The sequence below is a fragment of the Mustela nigripes genome, chromosome 14 (assembly GCF_022355385.1).
Source record: "Mustela nigripes isolate SB6536 chromosome 14, MUSNIG.SB6536, whole genome shotgun sequence".
In the NCBI taxonomy this organism is placed as follows: domain Eukaryota; kingdom Metazoa; phylum Chordata; class Mammalia; order Carnivora; family Mustelidae; genus Mustela; species Mustela nigripes.
The window spans coordinates 53,615,585-53,635,450 of NC_081570.1; the positions used below are offsets into that span (position 1 = coordinate 53,615,585).

Sequence of the window (19,866 nt, forward strand, 5' to 3'; positions counted from 1 at the left end):
ATGTTAGTGTTGTCTTGGGTTAGCCATTATTTGTAGTTGTTGCTATTCTTGCTTTTTAAATTACAAATCACCAGTAATTTATTACCAGGTAAATTTTCCAGGGCACAGTGAAGTATATTTGCATCAGTTGTATTTGGGGCCTGTGATATTACAATAATAAGAATTCAAGACATGAATCATGGTTCACATGTGAATCACTGTGCGTTTAGTGCTAAAGCAGACTCAGAAATACTGCTCCCATTTGCTTATCCCTTGATGTTGAATATATTTTTTTTTCCTCTTCGAAAGTGAGCTTGAACTGAGCTAGGTGAGGTCTTTTGTCCTGCTTAAGCAGTTGAAGATTTGGGGCGGGGGGGGAGAGTTTGAGAATTTAACTCTGTTACTTACCTAAAAGGAAACTGGGGACCTCGGGGGCTAAGTGACTTAGGTAGATACATACCACTGGTTAGAGCCGGTTCCTTTTCTCTCAGAATAGGTAATGGAAGTTGTATCAGAACACTGGTAAATTTAATTTAGTTCTTCTCTTTCACTGAGTTGTTCCGAATGTTTTTCAGATTTAATGTAGTTTATTTTTAATTCAGGTGCAAACTGGAACATACAGTGCTGGATGAAAGAGGACTTGAAATTATTCATCTGTTATATGGAGTCATTATTTAAGAATCCTTTCAAGACTTATGACCTTAAGGTCCATCTTTTATATGTTCTGTAAGTGCCAAATAAATTAATTTGGAAATTTCTACGATACAATTTTTTTTAATGCGAGAGCTTCCATATACAGAAATGGATTATGAAAACTCTCCTCTCCCTACATTTCCTTTTGTATGTATGTCCATTTCTAGAGGGCAGTTTTATGTATTTTTCATGCAATATTAATCTCTGTTAGGTTTCCTCCTTGCTCCTCCTGTTGATTAAGGTAGCAAGACATAGCAATTATGGATGGGCGTATATTCTGCAAGAAGGGTGAGCTCAGTTCAGGGCTCTTAGATATTGGAGTGCAGGGGGAAAACTTGTTATACATTTCTTTTTCAAGCAGATTCTTTTGTCCTCTTCGATCATTTTATTAGCTTAGAAATGTAAGTGTTCAATATTTATTTGTGCAGAGTAGAGAGTCAAGATGGTGGTTTTAAATAGCCATACACTTATGATTCCAGCGAACACATCATTCAAGTTTCCTAATAACTCCAGTGACAATACTTATCATTTCTCGATGAATTTTAGCTCTTTTTTCCTAATTTGTTCTTTTCTGTGATGCTTAAGGAGAAGGATACTAATTCCTTTCAGTTCTACAGTTTTGAGGACATACTGTTGAGAGGCAATGTGCTAGAAACTGTCCATATAAACATGAGTCAAGAGAGGAAGTGGAATAATAGTAACCAGGGACTAGGGGTGCAAGTTCCCGTTTAATGTACAAAATTTCAGTTTGGGAAGGTGTGAAGAGTTCTGAAGCTGGATGGTGGTGATGATTATCGGACAATGTGAAGTACTACTGTCACTGAACTGTACACTCAGAATGGAAAATTTTATGTTATGTATATTTTAAATAAAATAATTATATTAATTATATATTCAAAAATCATTTTAAGTTAAAATAATTTATTTTTTTAATTTAAATTCAGTTCGCCAACATGTAGTATACCCTTATAAATTAAAATAATTAAAAGAGAAATTTAAAGATGTTAAAAAAAATAGAAGGGTTATGACATCTGTCTCAGAGGCATCACAGACTATTGTTGGGGCAGATTTGCACATGGCTTCAGTTGGAGTAGTTACTCTTGTATGTTGTTTAGGAATGTCCGTGAAACCATGGGAGCGCAAGATTGTTGCGGAAGCCTTAGGTGGGGATGGCTAATGCAGCTGAATTCTAGGTGACTCTGGAAGCCTGCTAGCCCCTGTTTCTTTGGGTAGTTCTCATTAAGGACAGCCTTCTGAGTGGGACTGCCCGATTGGTGAGAAGGTGCCCCCAGCTGCCAGTGTCTGAGCTTTACAAAATGTTAGATTTTCCAGACAAATGCTGGGCAGCCAGGAAACCTAGATACATGTTCACAACAGAAATGACTGCGCTATGGATCTCTAGAGGCGAACAAAGTAACGGGTTGTAAAGTGGGAAAGGTTGGAATAGTAATTGGTGATGGACAGCCAAGGGTGGACATTAAAAGGACAGGAAAGAATGAGCTTATTTCTAGTCTATAGATTATGACCCAGCAGGGGAGAAAGGTTGAAGATATGGTGGAAGAGAATCCATTGAAGATCTATGACAGAGAGTGAGTATTTAAATAAGTAAGTTCCAGGAAGAGAGCACAGATGGAAGGTTGGTCTTAAAATGAAGGAGGCTCACTTCAGCTTTGAGTAATGAGGAAAGAAAGGAAACCCTCTTTTGGTTGGAGATACATTTGAAGTTTAGAGCAGAAAATTCCCTACTTTTTTGAGCAAAATAGATTTTGGTTCAGAGAAAAGAATTCCTTTGCAATGTAGCACATTCCTACGATGACCTAAATATTTTGGATGGTAATCAGAAACTCCCTGGGCGCTTACTCAAGAGAATTTCAAACATTATCAGCAGGGTAGGGCAGTGTGCTTGGTGTTAAAGCTCTGTGACTATCTGTAAGGGTTTAAATTTTATTATGTATAGATTATATTTACATCTAGAGGTCTGCATTTTCAGAAAAAGATATCTGAATATATCAGAATTTACAAAGTTGCATAGTACCTTGGCTATAGCTATGAATTTTCGTTTCACTTCACTCAGCCAAGTAGTCACTGGTCTATTCATACAAATTGTCAGATCCAGGAAAATGAGAAAATTATGATAAATTAACTTGCTCATATGATGAATTTAGAAGATTGTTTTTGACCTGCTATTATTATTATTATTATTATTAGAGATGGAGAGAGAGAAGTTGGAGGAGGGGCAGAGGGAGAGAGAGAATCTTAAACAGGCTCCCTACCCAGCACAGAGCCTGACTCAGGGCTCCCTCTCACAGCCCTGAGATCATGACCTGAACTGAAATCAAGAGACAGGTCCTTAACTGCCTGAGACACCCAGGCATCCTGAACTGCTTTTATTTTGAACTCAGGCTTCTAAAAATATCAGTACAGGAAAACTTATCATAATTGCATGCAGTTTGAGAAATATTGTGGGGTTGTGGCATTCCCCCTCCCACATTAATTGTTCTCTCCTTTATACAATTTGGTTAATATGTCCATTTTACCCATTGTTACATGCTGTTTCTGTCTTGAATTCTGTTGTGGGCATCTTTGGGCACTATATCTCCAAATAATTTAAATAAGACTTTTCAGATTAGAAGGAAGAGAGTCAGTATAATGAACCAGACCTCCATGGGAGGGCAAATCCATAAGGGTAGTTTCTGGAAGAAGAGATTGTAAATCAAAATCCCCTTCTCCAGACATTAGAGAATCCTTGGAAGAAATCTTTCAAATGCTTCTATGTATAAATAAGTGTGTTTCTTAAAGGAACTAAAACCTAATGTTTATAAGGGGTTTAAAGCCCTATAAATATGTCCCTTAAGGGAAAGCATTGTTTGAGCTCAGATATTAATGTTTGTAGAGAATCCAAAGGAGAGATACCATAGAAATGTGCTATTTTCAACTGCTTTAGGACATTTTATCTTTGACATGGAAGAGAAATCCTTTTCTTCCTTCATGAGATGTTTACTGTGTGCACCAGCCACTGAGCTGAGTGTGGGCAACCACGCTGAACAGCTCAGACACAGCCCTTGCCCTCCTGGAGCTAACAGTGAAGATGAGGAACATAACAAAGTTTGAAAACACTGGTGAAATAAACGCAGGGACTTGTGAAAACACATAGAGACAGGCACTAGAAGTATCTGCCTGAATTACGAGGGGGACATCGGATGAACCAGGTAGAGTGAGGAGCATTTGCAAGGTCCCAAGTTCACATCTGGTCATTTGAGGACATGAAAAGGTAAGTATGATTGCGTTATCAAGTTGGGGAATGGTGAGAAATGGAGGTGGATGAATAAGGGTCATCCTAAGAGTTTGGGCTTCTGTAACTGCTAACACCTCATTTACTCTGTCTCTTTACTATTCCCTATCAGCATTCCTGGTGATTTCCATGTTCATATGGATGACCTTCAACTTCTTGAAGGCTTTACTTCCCCTATTCTTTCTTCTCCACCCCATCTGGTTCATCCATTCTTGTGGACTTGTTCCAGACCTTGCCATTACCGGTAACCGTGCTCTGTTTGTATTTCAGAGTCAAGCACCTCACTCTCTGACCATCTCCTCCTCCTCACCTTAGGCTTCTTCCCTCTGTTGCTTCAATGTCTGGAATAATTCTCCATATTTCTTGGCTCTGCCTTCTGAATTTCTTTTTCTTCCATTTCTTCTGTACCTCTCTGCAGTGGGGGAATTTTCTCAGAACAATATTGGGAATCCAGTGGCTTTGTTTAATTTTGTACCCTTTCAGTTTGAGCTAGTAGTGTATCTGCTACCTGTTCTCTCATAGGAGCCACACAGCCTCCTGTGACTCTTACTGTGATTCACCCCATTGGGTAAAAGCCCACAGGTCTCTTAGAGATAAGCCCTCCTCTGCCTTCTCTTTTATCTTTGCTTGGAAGCCATGTCCTAGCAGCGACATCTGTGCCATCTCGAGAGACTAGGTATCTCGCAGCTCTTGTCTTGGTTTCTTTTGTTTAACAGCCCTTTGCTCAATATCTATCTCTCCTCTTGTGGCAAGAAGAAGCCAAGAGTCACCTTCAGACACCTCCTTGGCAATTTCCTGCAGCAGATCACCCAGTTCAGGAGGCACACGCTGTCTACAGCTTGCTTTCTGCCCCTACATAAGATTCTCTTTCCTCCAGTTTCCAGTCCATGTTCTTCAATTCCTCTTGTACCCTCACTGGCAGTGTCCTCAAACTCCACATTTCCACTCACATTCTATTCAAGGCAATTTAGGATTTCTTTTTTTCTTTTTTTTTAAGATTTTATTTATTTATTTATTTGAGAGAGAGAGAATATGAAGCAGACAGCACACTGCTCACAGCCAGACAAGGGGCTCAATCCCAGCACAGCAAGATCATGACCTGAGCCAAACCATGAGTCAATGCTTAACCAACGGAGCCACCCAGGCCAATATCTTGAAATCTTAAATTCCAGCATCTCAGGATCTGATCATAGTTTTTTTTTTTAATTTTAATATAATTTTTTATTTTTATAAACATATATTTTTATCCCCAGGGGTACAGGTCTGTGAATCACCAGGTTTACACACTTCACAGCACTCACCAAAACACATACCCTCCCCAATGTCCATAATACCACCCCCTTCTCCCAAACCCCCTCCCCGCAGCAACCCTCAGTTTGTTTTGTGAGATTAAGAGTCACTTATGGTTTGTCTCCCTCCCAATCCCATCTTGTTTCATTTATTCTTCTCGTACCCACTTAAGCCCCCATGTTGCATCACCACTTCCTCATATCAGGGAGATCATATGATAGTTGTCTTTCTCCGCTTGACTTATTTCGCTAAGCATGATACGCTCGAGTTCCATCCATGTTGTCGCAAATGGCAAGATTTCATTTCTTTTGATGGCTGCATAGTATTCCATTGTGTATATATACCACATCTTCTTGATCCATTCATCTGTTGATGGACATCTAGGTTCTTTCCATAGTTTGGCTATTGTGGACATTGCTGCTATAAACATTCGAGTACACGTGCCCCTTTGGATCACTACGTTTGTATCTTTAGGGTAAATACCCAATAGCGCAATTCCTGGGTCATAGGGCAGTTCTATTTTCAACATTTTGAGGAACCTCCATGCTGTTTTCCAGAGAGGTTGCACCAGCTTGCATTCCCACCAACAGTGTAGGAGGGTTCCCCTTTCTCCGCATCCTCGCCAGCATCTGTCATTTCCTGACTTGTTGATTTTAGCCATTCTGACTGGTGTGAGGTGATATTGCATCGTGGTTTTGATTTGTATTTCCCTGATGCCGAGTGATATTGAGCACTTTTTCATGTGTCTGTTGGCCATCTGGATGTCTTCTTTGCAGAAATGTCTGTTCATGTCCTCTGCCCATTTCTTGATTGGGTTATTTGTTCTTTGGGTGTTGAGATTGCTAAGTTCTTTATAGATTCTGGACACTAGTCCTTTATCTGATATGTCGTTTGCAAATATCTTCTCCCATTCTGTCAGTTGTCTTTTGATTTTGTTAACTGTTTCCTTTGCTGTGCAAAAGCTTTTGATCTTGATGAAATCCCAATAGTTCATTTTTGCCCTTGCTTCCCTTGCCTTTTGCGTTGTTCCTAGGAAGATGTTGCTGCGGCTGAGGTCGAAGAGGTTGCTGCCTGTGTTCTTCTCAAGGATTTTGATGGATTCCTTTCGCACATTGAGGTCCTTCATCCATTTTGAGTCTATTTTCGTGTGTGGTGTAAGGAAATGGTCCAATTTCATTTTTCTGCATGTGGCTGTCCAATTTTCCCAGCACCATTTATTGAAGAGGCTGTCTTTTTTCCATTGGACATTCTTTCCTGCTTTGTCGAAGATTAGTTGACCATAGAGTTGAGGGTCTATTTCTGGGCTCTCTATTCTGTTCCATTGATCTATGGGTCTGTTTTTGTGCCAGTACCATGCTGTCTTGATGATGACAGCTTTGTAATAGAGCTTGAAGTCCGGGATTGTGATGCCACCAACGTTGGCTTTCTTTTTCAATATCCCTTTAGCTATTCGAGGTCTTTTCTGGTTCCATATAAATTTTAGAATTATTTGTTCCATTTCTTTGAAAAAGATGGATGGTACTTTGATAGGAATTGCCTAAAGAAATTTAGGATTTCTTTAGCCTGTGTCTCCAAATTGTTCCAGCCTCTGTCTGTCACCTGGTTCTAAAGCCACTCCCACATTTTTAGGTGTTACTGTATGGCATCATCCCATTGCCATGTTCCAATACCTGTCTTGGTTATTGTGCTATAGAATAAGCTACCCCAAGTTTAGTGGCTTAACACAACAATCATTTATCATTTCATAGACCCTGTGGTTCAGGAATCCAGGCGCTGCTTAGCTGGGGACTCATGCCTCAAAGTCTTTCACAAGGTTGCAGTGAAGATGTCAGCTAGAACTGCAGTTATTTCAAGGCTTAAGTTCAGGAGGATCTGTTTCCTGGGCTTCCTAGTTCCTCATGGGCTATTGGACAGAGGGCCTTATTTCCTCCCGGGCTGAGGCTGGAGGTTTCCTTCCGTTCCTTGTCATGTGGATTTCTCCATTGGTTATGCTACAACATGGCAGCTGGCTTCCCTGAGAGAGAGCCAGAGACACTCCTTGATGACCTTACTTTAGATTTTCAGTGGGAAAACTGGAGCTGGGGGGAGGTTCTCTTACCATTGCTTTTCTCACCAAAACCTACCAGCCTGCTCCTATCAGTGCTCACACAGCATCCTTCTCTTCTCTAATCATGGATGAGTTCTCTGTGTTCCAATCTCAAGTGAACCCTTTCTCATGTGTTTTGAGTCACATCCGCTGTAGCTTACTCAAGGACTTTGCTCTTATAGTTATCCCCTCTCTTCCTTGCATTATCAAGCTTTCTTCTCAGCTGATAACACACTGTAATAACTCCCATTTAAGACATAGATCACACATTCCATTGAGTCACCACCCATTTCACTGCTTCCTTTAAAGAAAATCAAGTTTTAAAGTATTTGAATATATTATATTTTCGTAAGTTCCTTCTGGCCATTGAGGGAGTAATTCAGTCTGGGATTACTCTTCTGTCATAAACAATTAGAAAACTGGATAAAAATGTAGGAAACATCTACTTCCAGATATGGGACAAAAGCAGAACAGAACTGTGATTTCTTTTTCTTTTTAAAGATTTTATTTATTTATTTATGAGAGAGAGAATGAGAGAGCACTGAGGGAAAGGGAGAAGCAGGCTCCCCACTGAGCAAAGAGCCCAGTGTGGGGCTCAATCCCAGGGCCCTGAGATCATGACCTGAGCCAAAGGCAAACAGGTGCCCCTGTGATTCCTGAGAAAAGAAACAAAGTGAATCCTGAATTATTCAGGCTCTCTGGACTAAAGGCAATTTTCAGAACTTGGCACAGGGCTGGGAGACTCAGGTAGAGCCCAGTGATTTTTCTGGATCAAGGAGACAGGATCAAGGAGAGTTCAGAGAGCATAAGGAAGCTTGAATTTGTGAGGTAGAGTATTTGGTGCAGGGGGGTACACAGAATTAGTACTGGGTTCCCCTTGACTGATGACCAGTCTGCCCATGATGTTTGGTAAGAAACTGAGTTAGGTAAGAAATACTAGGAAGAGAACAATCACCAGGAACTATAAACTAAACAATTCTCAAAAGTTATATAGGACCAAGAATAATTGAAGTTTTCTACCAAGCAGATTAGTGAATATCGATGACATTAGAAACCCCATAATAGCTACATTCTAAAAGTGGGGCCAAATTAACCCTAGAGTCAAGGTTATTCTCTCCCCAAAATAACTTGAAAGAAAAAAGGTTCAAACTGGTGCCTAAATAACTTAACTGACTGCCAGAACAAATTCCAACCTTGTTTAAAGCAAAACAATACAATCCAACACTTAATGTAGTATTCATAATGTCTGGCATCTAGTAGAAAAATACTACACATATGAGGAACAGAAAAATGTAACTCCTAGCCAAGAGGAAAAGAAAAATCAGTCAATAGAAACAGATCCAGAAATTAAATAATAAAAGTAGCAGACAAGGATGACTATTACAATGTTCCACATGCTCAAGGATATAAAAGAAAACATGAATATAATGAGAGAAATTGGCAATATAGAGAAGAACCAACTGCAATTTTTAGAGAAGACAAATGCATTATTTATAAAGTAAATAAAAGTGCTCCGTACTAACTGGGACATTTTAGGGCTAGTGTTATTCACTCAAGAAACATTTGGTGTGGGGCACCTGGGTGGCTCAGTGGGTTAAAGCCTCTGCCTTCGGCTCAGGTCATGATCCCAGGGTCTTGGGATCAAGCCCTGCATCAGGCTCTCTGCTCAGCAGGGAGTCTGCTTTCCCCATCTCTCTGCCCACCTCTCTGCCTGCTTGTGATCTCTGTCTGTCAAATAAATTAAATCTTAAAAAAAAAAAAAAAAGAAAAAAGAAACATTTGGTGTGTGTAGGCCACAGTGCTGGGCTCTGTGAGAAGTACACTTACTTCCCATTCCCTTCCTTCCTTCCTTCCTGTCAAGATGAACTCATGGATTCTTCTTCTATTTTATGGGCTATAATCAGTTACTATCATTTTTTATTTTATTGCTCAAATTGCCCCATATTTGGCCATTGGGAACTTATTCAGATTGGTTTCTGTCTCCTTTTGATGTGTCTCATATTATTATTTTTTTTTTTGAGGACTTCCTTCCTCTCTAGTATTGTAAGACATTTCAAGTTAGTTTTATACTTTTCTTGCTTTAAAACTGGAATCAGCCATTTCTCCAAAGAGCCCAGATTCCTTTTTGTTGGAGAATGGTATTTACAAAGCAGTATCTGGGAGCTACATTCTCATGTTACTTGGGGGGCATTGTTTCTGAGCCCTCTCAGCTCCAGAGCTAGTCACATGTATGTGTATCCACAATACACACACAACGTGTATATATAATAGGCACAAATTTGCATTTCTCTATCTCTGTATACACATTGATTAAAAGCATGTATTCGTACTAACATTGCCCATTTTTTAAAAGATTTATATATTTAGAGAGAGAGTGAGCAAGTTAGGGGGTGGGCAGAAGGAGAGGGAGAGAGAAAATCTCAAGCAGACTCCTTGCTGAGTATGGATCCTAACCCAGGACCTGATCCCAGGACTTTGACATCATGATCTGAGTCAAAACCAAAAGTCTGATGCTTAACCAACTGAGCCACGCAGGCACCCATAGTATCTTCCATTGTAGTCCCAAACCATAGGATCCATTCTAGCCTTCCTTTTCCTTTCTTCCTTCTTTCCCTCCCCCTCCCCTCTCCTCTCCTTTTCCTCTCCCTCTACTTCCCTTCCCTCCCTCTTTCCCATCCTCCCACGCGTCCCTCTTTCTTTTTTCTCCAGCAATAAAAAACTGCCTTCCCTTTCCCACAATATTAAACCCATTTGCTTTGTCCTAGAACATATGTAAAGTAATTTTGGAATTGCTAACCTATACCATTATGAAAAACAAGCATACTAACTAGAGTACAATATTTGTTTCCACTCATTTTACCTTTGCTAAGGCTAAAGGTTTCATGGTCCAAATACTATGTTCCAAAGGTAATTAGGATTTCTCCTCCAATGTGGTTATACTGTTAACTTGATATGCATTAAGGTCCATTTGTTTTTATTTGCAGTCTTTTTTTTTTTTCTTTCTCCGTTTCATCCTTGTTGATTTTCCATTTGTTTGGTAATATCTTACATCTGAAGAGTACTTTGCGTTTTACAAAATGCTTCTTAAACTTGTCTCCTTGATGACATTTATCTAGGCCATTACTTCTTATTTGGGCCTGATTCATGAGATCTTGTGGAGCCAGTAATTTGCATATTTTAAAAAGATTTTATTTATTTATTTGTCAGAGAGAGAGAACAAGCAGGAGGGGAGCAGCCGGCAGAGGGGCAGGCTCCCCGCTGAGCAAGGAGCCTGATGCTGGGCTTGATCTCAGGACCCTGGAATCATGACCTGAGCCGAAGGCAGCTGCTTAACCAACTAAGCCACCCAGGCAACCCAGTAATTTACATTTTTATCAAGTTCCCGAGGATGCTGGTGCTACTGGTGTGGGGATAACTCTTTGAGAACCAATCTATGGCTCTTACTGAAAACAGATTCCTTAGCCCCAGACCTACTGAATTCTTCATGGAAGGTCTAGGAATCTATTTTTAACAAGGTTCCAGGTGATTCTGATGAGATTAGTTTGGGATACTAATTTGGGCTTTGAAATTTAGGGGGATTCCCAAAGTAGATTTTTTGGGTAACATCCATATAGATTACCAGTCTGAGATTAAAATAAGCGACTTGATTAAGTGATATACAAAACTAATACTGTTTTCAACAATTCCCACTTATTCATTTGTCCACCATGGTTTGCTCTCAGTTTATGTCACTGTTAGGAATTGGGTGGTACCCATTTGATGTTATTCCTCTAATAGCTTGGCATAGATCTTTGCTTAGAGAAGTTTGAATATATTAATAGAAAAGTAATCCTGGGAACAAACAATATGACCAAAGATCAGAGGATAGACTGTGCTCTCTCTATAAATCACTGTGTCTATCAAAATGAAATTTCAGTACTAAATATTAATATGTCTAACTTCTCAGTAGAAAAATTGCCCAAATGGTAAAATTTTCAAGGAAGCCAAATTTAAAAGTTGAGAAATGTTTTGTTTTGTTTTGTGTAACTATTTTCACTTTTAAGTAAAGTTTGCTCACTTATAGAGCGATTAAATAGTGGTACTGAATGTGTGTGTGTGTGTGTGTGTGTGTGTTGGCAAGGCATAAGATACTTGGCTGCATAAAAGTTTGTGAAGGATTTCAGAAATTTTTACCTTTTGGTTATTTTAAACCAATGTATCTCCTTTCTTATTTTAAAAATTTGATTATCATTTTAATCCTTACACTTTAAAATGATCAAAATTTAGAGTGCTGTTTGATGTTCACAAATACTTCAGACTTCTTTTAGAAGATAAAAGAAGGTCTGATCCTGACTTTGACAAGTTACAAGGTCCCTGTATTCCAGTTTCACACAAACTTTGCAAAGTTTATGCTCTCATAAATATGAGCAATATCTCGTCTTTTCCTCAAGCAGTAATCCTTGAAATAATAATAATTATGTAATTATTACATAATTATATAATCCTCTAATTCTTTAAAGTTCTAATGTATGGAAATGTTAAGATGGTTCAGATTATAATTATTTTTCAGTTGTGAGCTCTGGTGTGTTAATCCCCTAAATAAAATAATAAAGTGGCTTCAGTAATAGGAAAATTTATCTTGTGATAATAAGACATCTTAGGTGGCACATCTGGGTGGCTCAGTCTGTTAAGCGTCTACCTTCGGCTCAGGTTATGATCCCAAGGTCCTGGGATTGAGCCCCATATCAGGCTCCTTCCTCCATGGGGAGCTTGCTTCTCCCCTCTCCCTACCACTCCCCCTTCCTGGGTTCTCTCTGTCAAATAAATACATGAAGTCTTGAAAGAAAAAGAGAGAGTCATCTTGGATGTAATGAAATGAGCAAGGAACACTGAAGCACAAGACTTCAGACAAGTTTCAGGTCCGCATTGTCTCTGAGCCTCTCTTACTTATAAAGTAGGTGATATTAGTTCCCTCATAAGGTAGTTTGAACATTAAATTAGTGATTCACAAGGTGTTTGTGTAAATTGTAAATATGCTATACAAGGAAATGTGATGTTATATTTAACGTGGATTTTCTATTTTTGTGTCCTTTGTCCATCAAATTCCCACCAGTAGGGAGTACAAAATGTTTCTGGCCAATAGCCAGAATAGCAAATAACTTGGGCCAAATAGCAAATATTTCAGACTTTGTAGGCCATACAGTCTTTCTTCCAAACTTGTAGTCATAGTTAATATGTATAAATGAATAAGCATGACTATATTTATGGACACAGAAATTTGAATTTTATGCAATTTTCATGTATCATGGGTTATTCTTCCTCTCTCTTTTTTTTTTTTAACCATTTGAAAATGTAGGAAACCATTCTTAGCTCACAGGCTATAGAAAAACAGGTGTATTTGGCCTGTGGGCTATAGTTTCCTCACTCCTGTGTAGAACGTTTGGAAATGAGTTTCTTAATGGGATTGTCTGTTGGAGTGATATGGGAAATTTGTGAATGGAGATGCCTTAAAAAAATCATAACTAATGAATTACTAAAATAAAGATATATATTATATATGGTCATTATTATAAATATATAGTAATATATTTTATGTATATTGATATTATAAAGAAATTAATGATGAAATTGATTAAATAGAACACAAAACAGTGAAGTGATAGAGAAACCAGATAGTTAATTTAATTGGTAATCAGCCCAATTCTATAACTATCCACTCTATGGTATTGGAAAGACTATCTACAGTAAGACAGTGTAATTCTAACTTTTTTCTTTTTGTTTAAAAAAGAAAAATATCACTAGAATTTTCTGTCCTTTAAAAAGCATTAGTGAAGAATGCCTTATTTTCTGTTTACTTCTATTTTTGCTGTAAAATTTGGGAGTTCTTTAAAGCATAATACCATGCAAGCATATTTCTGACATAAAATACCACAATTTATTCAATTTGTTCCGTATCCTTTTCATAAAAGCTTTTATTTTAATATTTGAAAAATACCTAAAAGGCATAGTATGATATTTTTTTTTAAATGACATTTCATTGGCTTTGTTTAAAGGTTTAGATAAAATTGAAAGTGCTAAGTCATTCTAATTCTAATTCAAAATGGTATTTTATGGGTATATAGCACTTTAAAGTTTTCAAAAACACTTTTATGTAATCATCTTTGATTACAACAGCTTTGTAAAGGGAGGTGGTACAGGCATTTTCTCTGTTTTACTGATTATGGAAACTGAGCCTCATAAAGAAGAATATACCCATCTATAGTCTTATGGCTCAGAAGCCAATGGAAGGACTTGATTTTAGGTCTTGGTGTTAATTTAGGGTGCTTCCTACAATAATATTATCCCTGACACAGCGTCCTGTAGACTGCTTTGCATGCTAAAAGGCCTGTAACTGTTGTTTCTTGATTGATTTCTTTTGGGACTAAAGTAAGGCTGAAGTCTCTCAGGAGACTCGAAAATCTATCAGAATTCACACTTAGTACCTGTGGTAGATGAATGAAAGATTCGGGTCCATTCATATGTGAATTCTTGGGGATATGCTAGTTAGCAGAGTTTCTAGAACAGTGCATTCTCCTTAGTATATTTAACACTTACAGTTTTTTCCCTACAAAAGGACTTTGAGAATTCTGAAGGCAGTGATCCTATCTACATATTAATACTCTTCCTCTCCATAAGTTCTTTAAAAAAACAAAAAACAAAAACAAAAACCAGAGTGGTTTAGGTAGAAGGCAGCAGGTGTTTATGGACTAATGGGGTGGCTCAAGCAAGACAGGGACATGTTAGTTACCGCTGTCCCACCCATAACTGCCCCCAACGCAGTAAGTCTTCTTATTTGCAGCTGGACTTAGACTCTCCAGGCAACCAGACAGACGAAAAAACACAAAACTAATAAATCGGAAATAACAACTCTGTGTCTTGGTTGCATACTACTAGTCTCTGTGCCTTGAGTTACGTAACTCAACCCAGCTAGTTACAGGCCGTCACCCACTTAAAATGGTTTGATTTATGATTTAACGGTGTGAAAACAATACTCATTCAGTACAGTTTTGAATTTTGATCGTTTCCCAGACTAGTGATTTATGGTAGGATGAATACTCCCTCGTGATGCTGTGCAGTGACAATTCCCTGTCGGCCATGTGACCATGGGGGTGAACAGCTGATAAACTTCGACCATACTCTCTCTCTCTCTTTTATTTTTTAAACTCTGGGTATGATATTCAGTAAATTCCATGAATTGTTCAATATTTTATTATAAAATAGGCTTTGTGTTAGATGATTTTGCCCACCTGTAGGCCAGTGTAAGTGTTCTGAGCATGTTTAAAGTAGGCTAAGCTAAGCTATGGCATTTGATAGGTTAGGCGTATTAAATACATTTCAACCTAGGCTACCTCTAATTTATGATGAGTTTATCAGGAGGTAACCCAATAACTGAAGGAAAAACTACAATTACTTTTTTTTTTAAAAAGATTTTATTTATTTATTTGAGAGATAGCGAGAGAGAGCCCAAGCAGGGTGGGGGCATGTTGGGAGCATGAGAGAGGAAGAAGCAGTCTTCCTGCTGAACGGGGAGCTGATGCAGGGCTTGATCCCAAGACCCTAAGATCATCACCTGAGTCAAAGGAGACACTTGACCGACTGAGCCACCCAGGCGCCCCTGCAATTACTTTTTAAGGTTAGCTCATTCATTTGTAGGTTTATAGTGATAGGCACAGTATTGCTTAAAAAGTTTTCCCTAAATTTTCTTTTTCTGGGTAAACAGCTTTATTGACATATTTACACAGTTTATTATATATTCAAAGTTTTCCCTAAATTTTATTTTTCTGGGTAAACAGCTTTATTGACATATTTACACAGTTTATTATATATTCAAAGTAAAAATTTGTAAGTTTTGCCATATGAAATCACTCATAAAATCATCACCCTAATAAAGAAAACAAATATATTGCCAATTATGAAATTGCTTCCTGACCCTTTGTAACTCCACCTGCTGCCCCGGTCTGTGGTTCCTACCGTCCTCATCACCCTCTACTGTCCCCACACAATGAATGACCTGCTTCCTGTTACTGCAGGTTACTTTGTATTTTTCTAGAATTTTATATAAATGCAGTCATACAGTACTTTGTCATGCTGTCATACAGCATGATAATTTTGAGACTTATTAATGTTGTGTGCATCTACTAGAAGTTCATTCCTTTCCACTGGGAAGTAGCATTCTATTATATGGATATACCACATTTTGTTTATCCATTCACCTGTGAATGGACACTAGAGTTATTTATAGCTTTTGGCTATTACAAATAAAGCGGCCACAAGCCTCTCTGTTTATGTATGAGTCTCTGAGAGGACATATACTTTCATTTCTCTTGGATGACTAAGAGAAATGTGTAAATCATATGAGAGGTGTAATTTTAACAACTTAAAAATTACTAAACTGTTTTCCGAAGTTGTATCATTTTACATTCCCACCAAAGGTGGATTAAAGCTCCAATTTCTTCACATCCTTATAATTAATTTTAAAAACTTTAGCCATTCTAATATGTGGATAGTGTTATCATTGTGGTTTTCATTTGCATTTCCTGAATAACAAATGACCTTGGGCTTCTTTTCACATGTTTATTTTCATTGATTTATCTTCTCTGGCTAAGTGCGTGGTGAAATCTTTGCCTGTTTTTAATCGTATTGTTTGTTTTATTATCACTGAGCAATGTTCTTTATATCTTCTGGAGACAAGTCCTTTATCAAATAGATAATTGGGAAATATATTCTCTCAGTCTGTGGCTTGTCCTCTTGTTGTTCCGTAGTGTCTTTCTTTCAACAACAAGTTTCAATCTTGATAGGAATCCAGCTTATCAATTTGTTCTTTTATGGATCCTACTTCTGGTGTTGCATCTAAGGAAATGTTACCTTACTCAAGGTAACAAATTTTTGTCCTTGTGTTCTCTTCTAGAAATTTTATAGCTTTAGGTTTTACATTTGAATGTAAATGATCCATTTTGAATTAATTTTTTAATCTGGTGTGGCTATGGATTGAAATTTGTTTTGTTTTGTTTTGTGTGTAGATACTCCATTGTTCCATGCGGCTTAATGAAAAGATTGCCCTTTCTCCACAGAACTGCTTTTGTAACTCTGTAGAAAGCTGGTTGTCCATATATGTGTTGGTCTCTATTCTGTTCCATTAATCTATTTTTCAGTACTTATGCTAGTACTCTGTTGGCTTGATTATTGTGGTTCATTAGCTATAACTCCTTATTTTATTATTTTAGTCGTTGCTTTAGGATTTATAATATAGGTTTTTAACTTACTACAATCTAACAGATGTACCTCTAACTAATATCGTACCATTTCATGGATGGTATGAGAACATTAAAACTGCATACTTAGGTCACGGCTCTCTCCCCCAAGCTGGGAGCCAGTGTCACACATTATACTTCTCCCTGTGTTATAAACCCTACACTACATGGTATTATTTTTGTTTTAAGCAGTTGGTAAATGTTTACCCTTCTAAAATTCTTTATTTTTTTAAGATCTTATTTATTTATTTGAGAGAGAGACAGAGACAAAGTTAGCAAGAGAGAGCACGAGTGGGGAAGAGAGGGAGAAGCAGGCTCTCCACTGAGCAGGGAGCCCGATAAATGGGGCTCCATCCTAGGACCCTGAGATCATGATCTGAGCCAAAGGCAAACGCTTACCCAACTGAGCCACCCAGGTGCCCCAGTTTTTTTATTTCTTGTGTGAAATCAGATTTCCATCTGTTGTCATTTTCTTTTTGTCTGATGGACTTTTTTTGGCAATTTTTGTAACACAGATCTGATGATGACAGATTCTTTCAGTTTTGGTATGCCTGAGAAAAACCTTTATTTCATGTTTATTTTGAAAGGTATTTTCTCTGGGTGTAGAGTTTTGGGATCACAGTGTTTCTTTCCTTTCAGTACTTGACTGTTGCTTCATTCTCTTTGTGTGCGTATTATTTGTAAGGCTAACCTGCTTGAACCCTTATTTTTGCATCTCTAATATAATGTATCCTGTTTTTTCTAGATGCCATTTAAGCTGGATGTTTGGAACAGTTCACCTCGGTTTGGATTTTTATCATATATTTTAGATAAATCCAATCCTGTCACATCTATGCTAATATTTAACTCTTCCTTTGGCACGTAGGCCTGAAGTGTTAGAAGAGTCACCTCTGGTCCCCCAGAAAAGCAGTTTTCAGATTGTCCAGTGCAACTGCAGTGTTCACGACAGCTGTGAATGCCACGTGCCTGTGCCAACAGCCAAACTCAACCACACTCTCCTTCTGTATCTGAAAATCACATCTGGTGGAATAAACTTCCAATCACCTCTAATGTCAGTTCAGCCCATAAATGTTGGTAAGTCACACATAAAAAAAGGTATTATATCTAAACATCAGCCTCACAAATAGGTTAAACATTGCTTACAGAAGTTTTCAGTAGCTTATCTTGCTTTGACCCATGCGGGCAGGACAGCAAATGCAGAACCAGGGAGTATTAAAAGCAGCCTCTAGAATGTTTTAACAGTAGTATACATTATCTCTGCAGTTGTGACTTGAATTCTTTCTTTCTTTTTTTATTTTTATTTTTTTTAAGATTTTATTTATTTATTTGACAGAGAGAGATCACAAGCAGGCAGAGAGGTAGGCAGCGAGAGGAGGAAGCAGGCTCCCTGCTGAGCAGAGAGTCCCATGCGGGGCTCGATCCCAGGACCCTGAGATCATGACCTGAGCCGAAGGCAGTGGCTTAACCCACTGAGCCACACAGGCGCCCCTGAATTCTTTCTTTTTTATAAAGACTTACCCATTTATTTTAGAGAGAGAGAGAGAAAGAGAGAGAGTGAGTGAGTGCAAGCATGAGTGGGGGGAGGGGCAGAGAGACTCTTCAAGCAGACTCCCTGCTGAGCACAGAGCCTGATGAGGGGTTTGATCCCATGACCCATGAGATCACAACCTGAGCCAAAACCAACAGTCAGATGCTTAACCGATGGAGTCACCCAGGTGCCCCTTAAATTCATTCTTAAAAACAGTTTTTCTTTCAATCCTGGATCTGTCCAATGGATATATATCATTGGGGTGTTACTTTTACACTTCTCATATAACAATTTCCAGAAATAATTAGGAGCCGGTTTTTACCCTTGTTTATTTATTTATTTTGTACTTTTACTTATTCCTTCAATAAATATTTCTTAGAAGCTCATGTGTGTCAGCCACTGATCTCAAAGCTGGGGAAACAATGGTGAGTGAGACAAAGTTCCTCCCTCATAAACTGGAGACAAACAAGAGTGAGCAGAGAAAAACAAAAAAGTAAACACCTAAATCATTTTCCATACAAATCTGATTATTAGAAAAACTCAAATAATAGGTAGTACCCCATATTTTTAGTGCAAAGATTCCCAGTTTCTTTTGATCAACCTGAATATATGATTACAGATGTGAATAATAATATAGGCATTGTTCACTTAAAATTGATTAACTCAGTTTCGTGTATGTATTTTATATATAATATATAATTTAACAGTGTTACTATTTTCCACTTATATTTCTTGAAACCATTATATACCAACTATTTACGTGCATCTTGACATTGTTTTTGACATCACTCGAACCACTTTTCCAGGTATTTCACACACAATTTTCCAAACAACTTCACCTTCACTTCTCTATAAGTTACTGGGGATATACCACTTTTTGAATCTGTATATGAATATGACATCATATTTCAACATGAGGACCTTCAAATAATTTGTCCTTTAGGGATATATTTGTGGTCTCTATGACATCCAAGCAATTCTGTGATGAAGTTATAGCACAGGGAAAAACATACATAAAATTTATAAAATATCATTTTGTTCTCTTTTCAAAACTAATTCTGTCAGGCGATTTTTAGAAGCATTTAGAACCAGAGTTAAATGAAATATTTACAAAAATAAGGTAGTTAGAAGGTGTTTATGAGAGACTTTATAAGAAACCTAAAAAGAATTTTGTCTTTTTTTCAGGGGTAATTTTTTGAGGAAAAAAAAAATCTTTCCTTATACTTCGGTATATATGATAATGTCCTAAAAATGTTAAGTTCCACAAAATAAATAAGATGAGGAGAGTGTTAGGTAGGTTTAAGGACTATTATTTTTGGAGATAGCATTTGAGCTGAATGAAAAGGAGATAGCCATGCAAAAATCCAGAGCAAAAGGTGCTCCAGCCAGGAAAATAGCACCCATAAAACCTCTGAGATGGAATGAGCTTGGAAGTGGGAGGGCCCAAGACAAGGAGCTTGGAGTTAATGAGGTGGGGGAATATTTGGAGATGTGGTCGGAGGTATTGGATTCGGGTCATATGGTAGGCCAGGGTTATAGAGTTTGGGTTTTATTCTAATTACAGTGGAAGCTTTTGAACCAGGAGAGTGATATGGTCGTGGGTGTATGTATGTATGCATGTTTAAAATTTACTCTGCATGTGGAGAAGGAAATTGATGGGGAAATGAGGAAGAATAGTTATAAGAGTAGAATCAGAAGGCTCAGATAGGAGGCTATTGGAATGATCTAG

General features: G+C 38.0%; 1 protein-coding gene across 8 annotated transcripts in view; it reads left to right on the forward strand.

Moving 5' to 3' along the window:
* Positions 1–19,866, forward strand: part of LEPR (leptin receptor) — a 116,443-nt gene that overhangs the window by 56,074 nt on the left and 40,503 nt on the right. For all 8 annotated transcript variants that reach the window (XM_059375008.1, XM_059375007.1, XM_059375005.1 and 5 more), the window contains 2 exons: positions 582–705; positions 17,475–17,683. In XM_059375008.1, the coding sequence (XP_059230991.1) occupies positions 582–705; positions 17,475–17,683 (333 nt within the window). The remainder of the gene's footprint in view (positions 1–581; positions 706–17,474; positions 17,684–19,866) is intronic.